We start from the raw sequence: 16,291 nt of genomic DNA on the forward strand, positions 1-16,291 counted from the left end.
TTTAGCTGTAAAACATGCCTGAGATTCCCACCACCACGGAACCAACTCGGCCTCTGCTGAGACCCACCGGGCCTTTGCTTTCTATCCAATGGGCATCTCCGAGGCAATCCAGTTGCTTTGCATAGTAGGGCAGGCAATGTTCAGATAGCGAGGGGAAGAGAGCGAGAGAGATAGAGAGAGAGAAAGAAAGAAAGAAAGAAAGAAAGAAAGAGGGTGTTTGTATGTGTCTGCTGATTAGTGGTTTGGGGAGATGGGTCTCTCTTCTCTCTCGCTCGGCCCCATTTCCCGCTTTGGCGGGGGTGGAAGTGTTTACGTGGGGGCCGATGATGACAGAGGTCGAGGAAACGCACAGAGCACAGCAGACCAGGAACACATACAGTAATACACTTCTACCATCACCAATCAGCATAGGTGTGTTCTCTCTTAGCCCCCAACCCCCTCTACTTCTCCCATTCTTTCCCTCCCTCCCCTTCTCGCTCTCTCCTTCTCTTCCCCTCTCTCATTCGCTATCTCGCTCACTCACACGAGCCCACAATCTCGCTCACTCCGCGGTCCTGACATCTGAGTTCACTGTCAATCTCTGTCTCCTTCGCAGGGATATCCCTTCCGTCTCCGCTGAAGATCACTGGAAAACTATTTTTTCCTCTTACTGAAAAACTACAACAAGAGACTGCCCTGCATTTGTTCTCTTTCTGTGGCGCGGAGAACTATTTGACAAGGACTTTTGACAGCCGCGCAGGATGCCTCAAAAAGGTGAGAGTGGATATCTTCTCAGTAAAATACTGTCTGTGCATTTCAACCTAGACTGCAACCCTGCAAACACACATAACTTAATACAGAACAATCAATAATTGAAAACGAATCTATTATTATTATTGCGCAATATGCATCTTCCAGGCTGCCGACTATTATAGCTAGGCTATAGGTTGGAGTTTGTGCAGTAAGTATAGCCTCTACTGGGCTGCTGATACTCAACTCCTACTCTGGAGTTGTAGAGTTCGATTTGAAGCGGCATTGGGGCTGGCTTTCCTGTTTATTTTATGTGCTCTTTAATGATCGGTTGTGTTGGTGTTTACGGATAGCTTAATGCTTATTTATGACAGCAAAGAGTAAAAAGTCGCGTTAGGCCAAGACAGTGATCATCATGGAGAATGGGGAGCAATGACCCGTTGAGGAATGGTGTCAGTTTGAGTCATAGACAGCCGAGTCACCCAAGCGCCTTCTCTAAAACGCTCCAAGTACACGCTGGGCCTACGCATTTTTCTCTCTTGTTTGCGTGCCAAAGAAAATATACCTCAAGTTGTACTTTTCTTCAAAGCAAGTGAAGTATTGTGCAGAAATAGTTATCACTACACGAATTTAAGCGTGCTTACAATTTACTAAAATACTACAAAAACGTTTTACAATTATTATAAAATAAAACAAAGCATTTATACTAATAGGCTAAATACATAGCCTATTATAATTTTGTCATATTTATGTTTTTTGTCAACATAGAAAGTATATCTGCACAACTCTAAAAATATAAAGATAGTTTCACGTTCACTGAGTCTAAATCAATAAAACTGTCAAACGAAGGTAGCTGAAAGTTAGACCTATATTTCACTATTCGACTAATCATAAATATTATGGTTTCATTTGTGTCGTTAAATTAACATATTACATTAACGATAACACTAAGATGCTTAGTGCATGTAAATGCATAGTACTCACAACTTCCTACTGAGCCATTGTTTGAGATAGTAATGTATTTCTGCATGTGAATGTTGTGAACTCAGGATCCAGCGGCCTGAATAAGCATGTTTAATTAAGGCGATTGTTGTTACGGATTAGGTACTACTAAAGGAAAAGAAATGCAGATTAGACCCTTGTTAACCTCAGCGACAACGGCAGAGTTTTCGACCCTAAGTAAATGATTAACTAGGCCGATGATGTCTATAAAGAGATGGTATGGGAGTGGGACACTGCTGAATCGCAGTTCTCCAAACATTTAGCAGAAATATTGTTTTCAAGGCGGAGAGGAATTTATGATTATTTTACCATTCGCCACTTCCGGGGTTGTGTGTATTTTTGAGAGATTTATTTTGCATTGGTGGGCTTATACTTTTACGCACAGTTAAAATATTGGAATGAATGTGGAGGAATCTAAATTAATGAGTTGAGTGCGTTTGCATTGCAAAAAATTAAATGCATTGTTTTCAAGAGTTGTGTATAACCACTTTGGGTGTTTTCAGACAGACTACTTCTAAGAACAGGACTGACGAGGAAGAAATTCCTCCGTTTGCAACAAAACAATTATTACTGTTAACAGTGTTCTGATACATTATAAAATGGCATTGGAAACACGTTTTTTTTTTGCAATAGGCTACTTTCTCCAGAAAGTAGGCCTACTTGTATGTCTCACTTCTCAAGCCAATGCATGTTTCCAAATCCTAGGTTCGGGTGCAATACACACATGCCCACAACAGGGTTGATTTTGCGTAAAGAGATAAAATGAAACTTCAGACTATTCCTTCACTGGCCTCCTTTTTAACCGACCATTTGAATAGGTTCTTTATTGCGTTTTGTCTTTTCCCGATTGAGCTCCCCACTGAGCTGTTGTATCTTTTTACAACCGCCTAACAACCGTCACCAGCTACACCATTACCTCTAGATATTTATAACAAGAAATTACTTTTCCATTTCCCAAAACGAAACAAACAAATCCCACATTGGGCTACGGGCAACCGAGGTCACGGTGCTCCGCTGTGCCAGTGAGAAGGTGTTGTGTGTATGGTCCCGGAGGGGGTGGATGCCTTCGGTTCTTTGTATTCTGGAGTTGTTGGTACGTTTAGTGGGAAGATGAGTTGCTAGTTGTGGAGGCCGAGTTGTGCGGGCCCCGGGTTTGGGTATGGCGGTAGAAAGGGGCGCATTGTTCGGACTCCGGCAGGCTTTGAATGCCGGCCTCAACCCCCTCCTGGTTTGTACTTTTGCAGAGCAGTGAGGCGAGGTAGACAGCGTGTGTCACTATACACATTAGGCGAGAGGGTCTAGATTTTTATATAACTAGAAATACCCTCTGTGGCGGTTGCTTTATGTTTAAGCCTGTTTATAAGCCATCAAGTAGAAGAAGAAAAAACATGTCAAGGAATCAGAAACAGGTGATCAATAAACCATGCACGTGCCAACGGATAGCGATGGTTGTGCCAACGAATAGCAACCATCGCAACTCAACCTAATTTATTTACTTTACCATCTTCAATTAGGCCTATTAAAGTGCCCGTTTCTTCAAACTTCAGGCTGTCCAAAATATAAAAATAAAAACAGAAATATAAATGCTCTCATATGAATAACACGCCAAATCGATAGTAGCCTATTTATTAATTACAATTATAATTCAATAATAATTTTTGTAGGCTTTACTTGTAAAATGTAGGACACAGTCTTCGCTAGGGCTGTACTAATATACTGTTTTGCTTTGTCCTAGGGAGACATTAAGATTGGCTAAATTGTTTTAAGCCAACAGTCAACTCTGTTTCCAGGCAAGTTTAATGCTAAAATATATATACAATGGGGATATGCCAATTCACATGGATTATGGCTATGTGGAATTTATAATCACAGAGCAACATTATGATTGTATTGCACCAAAGTATCCGCCCTAATTGCATTGGAATTCGAAGTAACTAAAAGGGAAAAAAATAAGAAATATATTTGAAAAAAATAGAGAACATTTGTGAATTGTAATGCAAAACTTTGAATAGTCATTACATTCTAATTATGCTGATACTAACATTGTTATCATTGTTATTTCCTTATGACGCATAGAATACCACAGCCAAGCCACGTGGGAGTCTGGCGTAGCCTCGATGATGCAGAACAGTAAGTGGATTTGCATATTTTGGTTTTTAAACTTTGATACTAACCGCAAGTGGAGATATGAATGCATGCAACCCCAACTACTCTACTGTCTTTATGGTTCCCTTAACATAACATACCCCTAACATATTAGCTTTATTCTTTTGTTTTTTTCCCACATCATTTATTGCAGCAGTTTATGGTTTGTTTTTAGTTTAAATGTTTAAAATTGTGTGTTGCTCTTGATGTTGTTAATTTACCACTATCCATGTGTTTATATGTAATGCATGTTATACGGCCCCTTCCAGACCGCAGAGTTATTGAACATTGACAGTTATAGTCTAATTATATATCATCCATTAATCTCCACAGATTGTTTTAGTTTTCTGCTATGTGCACAGAGAGAGAGAGAGAGAGAGAGAGAGAGAGAGAGAGAGAGAGAGAGAGAGAGAGAGAGAGAGAGAGAGAGAGAGAGAGAGAGAGAGAGAGTAGAGGGGGTTGGGTTGAAGGGGGAGATTTTTCTTCCCGCTTGAGTTGGTATTAAATAATTGCACAGCCGTCTGCATTAGCTTTAGAGCTGACTGCCAGGCTGTATACACTATTAGCTGGGGCGGAACAAGGGAAGGGAGAGAAGGACATTGCGTGAAAAAGGAGGAATATCAATAATGTCTTATGTAGATTAGTCTCCTCATGAACAGAGCAGGAGTTATAATGGAGATGCCCACATTATAAAAAGAACAGAGTAGAACTGGACATATAGGCCTAAACTCAACACCAACAAAAAACATGATAAAACATGATATTGTCTTGCATGGGCGCCATAAAGGAAAATAGACTGTGTGTAGGCCTATATTGCTTTCTAGTCTGTAGTGTGTTATTATTTGTCTGGGTTGTTTATCATAATGGCCCATATGAGTTGCTGACATAATTACTGGCGAAATGAACTAAACCATGAAGGATCAAAAGTAACGTTATTTTCTCTCTTGTCTTGCTGCTGGACTAGAGGTCTATGACATCTGTGATGAAGGTGTGTGGAATGATTTCCTCTCTGCTATTCTCCTCACCTTGATGACGTGCCTGTGCTGTAACACGTGCCTACATAGTCACATTTTAATCTGTCTGAATTCAATGTACTTATAGCTAGATCACGTGTAAGGCATATTGATACCTTGTTGTAGGCCTATAGTGTGTAGGTTATAATTTCAATGCAAGTAGGGAATATTATATTGTTCCCTATAAGGGAAAATGACAACATGCAAAACAAAAGGCTTGAATATAGGTCAGATTAAGTAGGACAATTGATACAGGAATTTTTCATTTAGGCCTATTTATTTTGTATCATATATTTTTTAAATACATAGCCTATTGAATATTATTTTGAACAATATTGGTAGTCCATTATGCGCCATATAGGCCACCTTGGCATTACCCACTGCTCTATGCGCTGACAAATGGCTTAATCACAGATTGCTTGCCAGTTCTCCTTTATTGAGATTATGTTTTAAACGAGGCGTCATCAAAGCTATGTACTGCCCCCTCTGCTCCTGCTTTGCCCCAGATTGATGTTAATGAAATGCACCCCTGGCTTGGCTTGTGATTTCTGGTGCGAATGGCCGAGGAGATATCATTGGGCCCGGCTCTATGTGTAGTTTAAAGGTCGCCGTGGCCTCGGTGGCTTTTGTGCTAACAACTCCTGGGTGTATATGAAGGGGAGCGGCCAAATTGACACCATATGTTTTCCTATTAGTCGACTAGCAATAGAATAGAAGGCGCATAATCAGCGCCAGCGGGCGAGATCTACGCATCTCGCCCTGGGGAATTGGGCCCATGATTAAGACTTAACCTTTGGAGAGCTGAAAATGTATGTGATGTCCTTATCTGACGGCTTTATCGATCCCGTGGATGTATATGATGGTTATAAATGCGTTGAGGTGATGGTGCAACCATGTAAACCCGCAGCGAACAGCTGCTTGGCGCTGGCAAGCCAATTTGAGAGTAGGAAGTCTATTAATTCCACTTAATCCTGGAATTACCAAAGAGCAAGGGGATGATAATGGATCTGCTATTAATCAGGTCCACGTTGGATAAGGATCATTACACATAGTGGCCAAAGAGAAGTGTTTAATTCTGTTAAACAGATTTATATTCACTCAAAACATGGCTTTTAATTGGCACAAGCGCACATACAACGTATTCCCAAGCAGATAGCCCACTGATTGCACACAACAGGATTGTAGTGGCTGGGAGGATTTGTTGCCAAATACAAACAAGGGAAAAAAACCGAGATGTCAGATTTAATATGTTGAGAATCCAAGCGCGCCCTCGTTTGTTGTGCCCGCGCGTAGCCCCTGGCCACCTTAAAACGAAGCCTCCCTCGAAGGGTAAACGAGTAGCGTCCAATTTTGTCTGAGTGATATCCAAATCCAGACAGAAAGGGTCGTTTTATCGTGCTACTATTTGTCGTGACGATGCGTTTTTCAAAAGCAGAGCTGTGTCATAAAGTGACATGCCTGCCACAAGTGCTCCAACTGATCTTTTCAATTAGCCTTCCCATGCATGATCCGAGGCGACTTCCGCCTATTTCCAGAAATTAAGCTCAAACTTGACGTGCAGCTAGCTTTATTTTAAAGACAAATGTCAGCCAGCCTCATCATATTTTCCCCCTCTTCTATATTTGGAGCTTATTTATTGCTAAGGAGCCTCTGCTCCCAGAGTCAATGTAGCAGGCGGCAGCGCAGGAGAAGGCAGCGGAGATCTGGAGCGCAGTAAGGCACTCCGGGGAGGCATCGGTCCCACTTGGCTTCAGGTTTGCTGGCTCTTTCCCTGCTTTACTGAACCTCCTTATCGACTACAACCTACCTATTAATTAATTGTTTTAAAAATACTTATATTTGGATAACATTTATTGAGGTTTGTTATATTTGAGGCTACCTAAATGGGTGGTATTTTGGTGTGCTTGTGTTGAGGTTATGCGTAATAGTACATTGGAATAGCCGTGAGGACGATATGGGCATTTCATTTCGATGTTTGGGAATTTGAAGAGGCTGAAATTGGGGTTGGCTTGCTTGGCGAAATAATGCTGGACAACTCGCGTATGACTGAATTCACCTTTGGATAGCCGATTTCACCTTTGAATAGCTGATTTCACCTTTGAATAGCTGATTTAATCTCAGTTGGATGGAGATGTTTTGGTCCAGATCATTGGATGCTGTTGACGCTTTATCGATTCCCTGCATATGTTGATTCAAGGCTATTGAATTACAGTGACGATTGTCTGGAGTGGGCTTGACCTGAAGTGTTGATCACAATAGAACAATAAATAACTATTAGATATTCATTTTGGGGATAATTTTACTATTAGACTATGTGCATTTCCTGTTTCATTCTAAATTTAGCGTTTTGTTCACAATTAATGCCTCCCTTCAATGTTTATGTTTCACCTTTGCTCTGAAAGCTAACCATCTGAAAGGAAAAGCATTGCCTAACTCACTGCTATTTTGTTATAGAACATATTGTTGTGATCATAACCTTGTTGTTACATTGCAACAGTGGCCTATAATTGGGCTCCCCTTTGTCTCCGTGCAGGTCACAGCGGTGTGAACCAGCTGGGCGGTGTGTTTGTTAACGGTAGACCGCTACCGGACACCACCAGGCAGAAAATCGTCGAACTTGCTCATAGTGGCGCGCGGCCGTGCGACATCTCCAGGATTCTGCAGGTGACCAGGGCATTCTTTCTGTCTGGCGCAGGAAACCCTAGCATTCAGTCTTTTTTATTTTTTATTTTAAGATACCACAAAATAAATAAATATAAATATAAGAAGATGATGCATGGTGGAACTTTTCGTTTTCCTTGCTGTAGCCTTTTTGTTTATTTAAAAACGTTTTCCAACAATGTTGGCTGTAAGAAGGGCCAGACAAAGCCTAATTGCTTCTCTTTATATTCCATATCCAATTCAAATTAAATGAAGGGTAACAAGTCCTAAGTAGGCTACCACTTTCCCCCCTAAGAATAGTTGCATTTTAGAAAGTGCACACTCTGTTATCCTATACCATTTAAGGCATATTTTCTGTTTATAGACCCATGATGACTCAAAAGTCCAAGTGCTGGAAAATGAAAACGTAAGCTTATTATTGTTTGACGTAATCTTCAACATTTCGCAACTAGTCTTAAATAATGTATGTGAATTGTGTCTATTGTTTTCTATCCAGGTGTCCAACGGGTGCGTGAGTAAGATCCTTGGCAGATACTATGAGACTGGCTCCATTAGACCGAGAGCGATCGGAGGCAGCAAACCGAGGGTAGCCACTCCAGAGGTGGTGGGGAAGATAGCGCAGTACAAGCGGGAGTGCCCGTCTATTTTCGCCTGGGAGATCCGCGACAGACTGTTGTCGGAGGGGGTCTGCACCAACGACAATATACCCAGTGTAAGTGCAGTGAGTGTAAGTTATGAGCATGATTTTTTTACAACCTGAAATGATTTATCAGAGACGGAAAGCATGCATGATTAGCAGCCAACCATTTAGTCATGAGATCATGCACTGCGTTATATGTAAAACATATGGTTAGCATGAGTTAACCTGTAGATTTCGATTTAATTCGTTATTAGCTAGATAATTTTGCACCACATAGGGCCTACATGTAAAATAAATGTATTCAATTGGCATTTGTTGATGTTTATAATAGGCACATTTTCAATGTTTTTTCTCAAATATTATTTGGAAATGCTCTGTTTACCTCTTTACTTCCAGCTCACTTGTCAGGATGTGACGTATGTGTGCGCGCGCGTGCGTGCATGTGTATACGTTTGCACCATAGACATTAACGTTTGCACGCTCACAGTGCTCGCATGCCTACACGCTATGCCGGCGGCGGCGCGCATTTTTAAATCATGCCTGGAGTTAATCAAACCGTTCCGTTTTGTTTGTCTTTCAGGTGTCATCGATAAACAGAGTCCTCCGCAACCTGGCTAGCGAGAAGCAACAGATGGGCGCAGATGGCATGTATGACAAGCTGAGAATGCTCAACGGTCAGACAGGAACTTGGGGGACACGGCCCGGATGGTACCCCGGAACTTCAGTCCCAGGGCAGCCCAACCAAGGTGAGCCTCAGTCACTAATAATATGACAATGAAGAAGCCTATAGTAGCCTATAGATATAAAGAATTTGCGGTATTCGTGAAATCATATAATTATCTCACCATTATTCGAATGTGGGCCTATAGACTAATCCATCATTGGGCAATGCATTCCGTTAGACTTTGGAAGAAGGAGTATTAGGGTTTTTATAAACCACATTGTTGAAATGACCTAAGGGTCCATGTAAACATTAATATCACACATGTTTTTATTGTTATGAGAACAATGGATTGAACGTTATATTGCACATGCTAGGTCTATACCATGGCCTATATCTTCGCTTCTTTCATACATGACTAAACGGTCACATTACGCATGGGTTCTGGCTAGACGAAAATGACGTAACTGATTAGTGAGTAGTGTTACTTAAGCTAAGTCACCATAACAAATATGTTATACAATAAACATCTTAAAGCTATAGTTTTCAGTGCGTGTTGGGCATCAATAATTTAAGATGATTGGATGTCGTTTATGATTGGTCAGCATATCAAGCAGGTATTGTCAACATGCTTTGATGCCTTTGGTGGACAAGAATCCCAATTAATCATAGAGTAGTCGATTAGTGAACGGCCAATTAATCAGCAGTCTCAATGCCCACACTGTCTCCGATGGGGATGTGCGTGACAGAGGCCTGGCATTTCAGCGGAGGTGTCCATCCAACAACCCGCATTTTCCTCCTCTCCTGGCGGGGAAAAAAAGCCTGAGGGCCGTGTGCGGGATATCAGTACAAAGAAATGTTTTCCTTCACACGCAAGGATTAGTTATGGGAACGGTCCTGCTATGTATAATTGCTCATTAGAGAGAGCTTCGTCTCTCGTTATGGTGACATGCAGGAGTGTCTAGTTGGGGAGACTGATGGAGAAATGTTCCACAGGAGACCACTGGACACGGGATGACAGGCGGGGCGATTAGCCATGAAAACATGCATGTTACAAAGATAAATGTTTATGTTCTAGTTATTTTTTTGTGCTGTAATAGACCATTGTGAAATACAGAGCCTGAAAGGGAAGAAACTCGTGAGAAACAGTGTAATAATTCGATATATGTTTCTGCACCGAATTTAATTTGCTTTGAACATAAAGGCTTTTTGATTTAGTCTTATGTGGGCTAAACTATCTTTGTTCAGGTTTTAATTTTTTAATTTTTTAATGTACAATAAACTATATGCTTAGGCCTATTAGCTTAAAGTCAGTGTCGTCCATTTCTAAAACTAGGCATAATTATTCACTCAGTTTACACTTTGTTTGATTTAATTTAATTATTGATAATAATAGTAGGCTATTAATAATAACGATATTATTATTAATATTATTAATAATAATAACAGGCCTAATCATAATTACAATAATAATAGGCCTAGTAATAATAATAATAATAATAATAATAATAATAATAATACATTTTTAAAGGCCTTTAAGGCAATGTTTTTAGGCCCTTATTGCAATATTGTTTTTCAGTTTCTTCGATTGAAAATAAAGTGACATGGGCATTTACATCCAACTTAATTGGGAATTGTTTCCAGGAGTTCATTTCAGGAGGCCCATTAGGCCTAAACCATACGGCAAGGCTAGGTCTCTGAGGAGAACGAAATATGGTCCCTGTCAAACAACAGCTACGCAACAGTGGCTAAAATAATGGTTACAAGGAGTCTGACAGGGCCTGAAAGGAGTAACTCTATCTAGAGAGGCGGAATAAAACTCCGTGGCAATTAATTCTTACCTCTCTTTCTCTCATTTCATTCTGATATGGAACTAAATCCCGTCTGTAGGATTTAGACACTCACTTTCTCTTTCAGTTTAATCGTTTTTTTAAGTGTTTTTGATCCAGTCTCTCTGTTGACTGAAAGGTGCCGCTTTTTCTTTTGGCTGCTTTTCCGCCCGACTGCCCGAGACACCGTGATACCAAAGAATGAGTTTATTTCCCAGCGCTTTTTAAAAGAAAACAAATCCCAAACCTAGCGTCAGTGGGTCTGGCGGAGGGATAATAGGCCGCACATTCACTCATTTTTGTGGATTATCCTTCGAGAAGAAAGACAAAGCGCTGAGTGGACACAGGATATATGAAGAAATTTTTTTGACATTTTAAAAAGATACATTTTGATTGTAATAATCCTATTAACACATTCATTTCAAGCCAATACAAACCCAGACAATTATCATTATGTGCTATAATTTAGCACTTGCTAGATGTCTGTGGTAGTATGTCTAATTCATGGGCTATTTAGCCTAGGCTACTACATTGTTATCGGCCTAAGCCTAAAATATGACAGGGACCTTAAGGTGAATTTGCTTACATAACACGCAATGTCATGCTAATTTAGTGCGTATTTAAACTGTTGTTATGCAAATACTCCAATATTACAACAAATGTTTTATGGAATCTCCCAGGGGAAAACTAGCCTGGGTACCAGTCTGTTTAGCTAACATTCCACTCGTTGTACTCCGTGTCATATGCCAAAGATGTTTAGCATGACAGCAGTGGCAAGGAGTGGAATGATAGCTAAACAGACTAGTGGAAAACATTCGATCCTATACATTTGTTTAAATAGGCTTATGGATATCGTTAGAGAAGAGTAGCCTGTCGTGAGTCCAATGTAAGTACTGTCATGTCCGAGACTACCCCAACTAAATGGGTCAACTCAGAACATTTTCTGTATGCATGTGCACCTCACGAAACGACTGGTCAAATAGCGTTACACACATAAAAACCGACATTCTCCAAAAGTAGCCCTTAATTGCTTAATTTCATCTGAACTTCTCGGAGGGATAATGATGTGCAAAAACAAGACAGGCATTAGTCGATACGCCTCGAACTGAAGACCCTATAGGCCCACCACGGACAACCAGGAGCCGTGAATAGATAGGCCTTATTCAGCTTGTACAGGGGGTTGCATGCTCTCTCCTCACTCATTTGTTTCCAATTTAAGACAGAAATCCTGACTGGCGTTTAGCTGGCCGGGAGACGTGATTAATGATGCTAGTGGATAAGGGTTAACACACTGAACTCAAAGCTCTGTTGACCGGGATCCTCGTGCGCACAATAGTCCACCAAAGCACAGAGAGAATCCTTTTGTCGCCTCGTCCGATTGTGCTGCTCCATTTCTCTCTGGTGATATTCTGCCCACGAAGAGTTCGCTGTAGCCACCTCTCGCTGTGTGCACAGAGTTTAATGGTTTCCCTTACCCCGAACCGCATTGTTTCATTGTGAAAAGCACCTCCTTCTATTCAAGTGTTGGTGGTCACCTCAATGGCTATACGAAAGCGCATATGGGGACGGCCATTGAGGCTTCGCAACGCTCCTAAATGGGGGAGAGAGTTTGGGTTTTTAAACATTTCAGAGGGCCTGAAAGGAGTTCGCCACATCTTGTCACATTTCTCTTAACCCTTTGAGCACATGTTCCATTGTTGAGAGGTGATAAAGGATCTATGTTCACGCAGCAATGCTGAGCAATGGTATTTTCCCCACAATATTTTACAAATAACAACTCAGTCTTTTATGGCTATTGATGTGTCTGAAAACAAGCAGAGATCAATATGTTAGCTGGATCATTCATCCATCATCATTCAATGCCTCTGTGGGTTTTATGCCAGCTAGGCCTACAATGGCAGCTTTTCCTTATTATTCTAACAGGTCGCTTTTAACGGAAAAATATAAAGATAATAGGACTATTGAATTCAAATGAATTCCCTATGGGCTATTGCGAGGATGAAATGTTATTTTTTGCAGTTTATTTTGAGAACTATAAAATTAAACAATATATTCATTAATGATTTTGGAGATGTAGTAGGCTAATTCATATTTGTTTATTGATTTCATTACAGACGGTTGCCAGCCACAGGACGGTGCAGGAGAGAACACCAACTCCATCAGTTCGAATGGGGAGGATTCAGACGAGACGCAGATGCGACTTCAGCTAAAGAGAAAGCTACAGAGAAACCGCACGTCGTTCACCCAAGAGCAGATTGAAGCACTGGAAAAAGGTGAACTTGAATTTACACGATATGAATATTTTAATTTAACGTCTTATTGAATGAATAGCAACATTCACCTCAGTAGCCTACACATAATTCAAAGACAACAATATGTTTGTTAGCCTATACTAAAGATACGTTTTCATATTGTATTCCAGAATTTGAAAGGACTCATTATCCTGACGTTTTCGCGAGGGAAAGACTGGCAGCGAAAATAGATCTGCCTGAAGCAAGAATACAGGTGAGCGGACACATTTTGAAATACGCATTGCACTGCATTCAATTAACATTTTGCTGCTTGGTCTGAAAAAGGCACACAAGAATCGATTCGTGGGCTAAATATGCGACTAATGTTTGATTGACCTGGCTTGTTGTGCAGGTGTGGTTCTCAAACAGAAGGGCGAAGTGGAGGCGGGAGGAGAAGCTCCGGAACCAGCGTCGTCAGGCCAGCAACTCCTCCAGTCACATCCCCATCAGCAGCAGCTTCAGCACCAGCGTCTACCAGACCATGCCTCAGCCCACCACACCTGGTAAGCGCGACATTCATAGAACATTCCATCCATCCACAGTGGGACACTTGTCAACATTAGGAATATTTCAGTAGGCCCACCACCCATTTCAATGTCAGACAACTTAATTAAAGACTAATATAGGTAAAAGGGATATTTTTCTTTGATATAAAGTTGAGTTGAATAATAACTCATCGTATAAATCAAATGACAGTTGATTGAATACTTTTTGCTGATATAGGCTACTTTGAATGATTCATTGGTTAATCATGCATGTAAGCACTGAAACACAAAATCCCCTGAGCTAAATGTCAAGGAGGCCTACACTCTACCTGTCAAAGAGGGAGTGGCTTTACTCACACTATGTTCCCTATCTGCCATCTCTGAATGTATGAACTGCAACAGATTTTAACCAACATTTCTCCCCTTCTTCCTCAGTGTCCTTCACATCTGGGTCTATGTTGGGCAGACCTGACACGGCCCTCACCAACACATACAGCGCACTGCCTCCCATGCCCAGCTTTACCATGTCCAACAACCTGCCTATGCAAGTAAGTCGACAACCAGATACTAACTAACCCTGACCCTGTTCTGTCTGCGTTAACTGTGTCAACAAATGTCAAGGTTGTGTTGTGGTCTGAAATTTGCAAATAGTACAGTTAAAATTGTATTTCAAAAGCCAATAAATACCATTATTACCAAGCTAGTTGTAATCAACCTTCTTAGGTACAATGATGCTGGTCTCTTATAATCCTCATAACAGGTTGAGGAGAAATCAAACTGTAGTCATAAATATTTCTAAATGCCTAAAGGAAATAATAGTCTATATCCATAGTTGGGCATTGCTGTAAGGACTGACTGACTGCTGAGCTGAAGAGGGTATATAGTTGGCTAAGCTAATATATACACGTTATTCTCTCCCTGTCTATAGCCCAGCCAGACCTATTCCTGCATGCTGCCTACCAGTCCGCCTGTGAATGGGCGGAGCTACGACACATACACGCCCCCTCATATGCAGGCACATATGAACAGCCAATCAATGACCACTTCTGGTACCACCTCAACAGGTAGGCAGAAAGTCCATTGTTTTCCGAAAAAACGCTTGGCCTTTAGCGAAAATGAACAAATCACGTTTAGTCTCTTCGCTAACTAACCATCTGCCACCTAACCTTTAAATAGAGGGGGGCTACATAGCCATGCACACATTATCTTTCTTAATTCATGCTCTACATTTCGCCATTATCCGCCATTTTCTTTTTTTCTCTTTGATCAGACAACAGACACATACTGTACCTTTACGTTACACACCATTTTCTCTCTCCTGACATTCTAATCTTAGTACATGAACGCACCCCATTCCATTCCAGCTCAATGTCATAATGTGATTTTAACCACTCTAGACGGAGGTTTTAATTCCAACCCATTACATTGCTGTTGAGGGCTATATATACTGGTCACAGTCATGAAGGGTTAATGGACCATTGACACATTTCCTCTATGCTAAATCACTAATTAATTTGATTCATTTGCTGTTGTACTTTCTGTGAGGCTTCAAATCAACCTAGCTAACTGTGCTGAAGTGCTAACCACTGTGATTCATAAAGCTACTGTTCTGTGTGCTAAAGTTCTTATCACTGAATACTCAAAGGCCCAGTGCAGTCAAAAAAGGTGATTTCCGGTGTTTTATATATATTTCCACACTATGAGGTTGGAATAATACTGTGAAATTGGGAAAAGTATGATAATGCCCTTTTCGTGTAAGAACTGTTTGAAAAGACCACCTGACATTTCAGCCTGTTTTGGTGGGATGGAGTTTTGGCCTCCCTGGTGACATCACCAGGCAGTGAATTAGTGAATAGACCAATAAGAGAGTTCCAAACCTCTTTGCCAATAACAACTAGTTTTCAGTCCCAGACAGTCCTAGCAAAATGTTTGCTTGAGAAATTGCTCTTTGCTAAGAAGCTATTTTTGTTTCTTTTTGACCATTTTAATTTAAAACAAATCACAGTAAAGTACTTAATTGTTACCCAGAAATGATTTGACATTGAGATCAAAACGGCTGCATTGGACCTTTAAGCTTTCTAATGACCTATACTCTATGGCTGTGCACTCTGTGCTAAAGCATTGATCAACTCAGATGCATGCTACGTATGTGCTACAGCACTTACCTCTCAATATCCTATTTTGCGTCATGGTTAGTCTCTCAATATGATGGTAATTTTTCAGGCTCTTTACCAAATACAGTACAGAGACACTGGGCCATTTTGACTGATGTGTCTCTCTTCCCTCTCTCCTCAGGACTCATCTCTCCTGGAGTGTCTGTCCCTGTCCAGGTCCCAGGCGGCGAGCCTGACATGTCTCAGTACTGGTCAAGACTACAATAGAGAGAAAAGCTACTTCACCCTGTAACTGCCCACCTTACCGTACCAACCACGCCCTCCGCAGGGGTCTCACACACACACGGAGAGAAGTGGAGGAGTGGAGAGGAGAGAGAGAGAGACTCTGGGAGAGCCCTAGGACTACAGGGTGTGGTTGTTTCTACTGGGACCGTGTGCTGTTCTGTAGCTCTTGGCACATATGAGGACTGGGGAGAACAACAATGGGAAGAGTGGGGGAAGAAGAAGTAGAAACATGGACCTCTGTAAAGTGCCCAGTGTTTAACATTTTTATGGAACAAAAACTTCATTTTCTTTTTCCCAAGTCCTTGTTTCTTTTTTCTGTCTTTCTCTGGCGTGTTTGTATATGGCCATGTGTATGTTATGATGAGAAACCCAGATCAAGTACTGATAGATGGACTGCTAGAAAACCATGTTGGTCTTGTGTTTGTTTTGGGGAAAG

The 16,291-nt window shown here is 41.1% G+C and overlaps 1 protein-coding gene across 1 annotated transcript; it reads left to right on the forward strand.

Moving 5' to 3' along the window:
• Nucleotides 1-740: 740 nt before the first annotated feature.
• LOC311121023 (paired box protein Pax-6) lies at nucleotides 741-15,837 on the forward strand (the record flags this gene model as incomplete). Its single annotated transcript, XM_084195565.1, has 13 exons — nucleotides 741-753; nucleotides 3,808-3,861; nucleotides 4,841-4,864; nucleotides 7,423-7,553; nucleotides 7,915-7,956; nucleotides 8,047-8,262; nucleotides 8,771-8,936; nucleotides 12,795-12,953; nucleotides 13,103-13,185; nucleotides 13,324-13,474; nucleotides 13,892-14,004; nucleotides 14,385-14,520; nucleotides 15,752-15,837. The coding sequence occupies 13 exons, from the start codon at nucleotides 741-743 to the stop codon at nucleotides 15,835-15,837; spliced, it is 1,374 nt and encodes a 457-aa protein (XP_084051691.1).
• Between the last annotated feature and the right edge of the window lie 454 nt (nucleotides 15,838-16,291).

Source organism: Coregonus lavaretus (genome assembly GCF_964263955.1).
Source record: "Coregonus lavaretus genome assembly, contig: HAP1_SCAFFOLD_640, whole genome shotgun sequence".
Taxonomy (NCBI): domain Eukaryota; kingdom Metazoa; phylum Chordata; class Actinopteri; order Salmoniformes; family Salmonidae; genus Coregonus; species Coregonus lavaretus.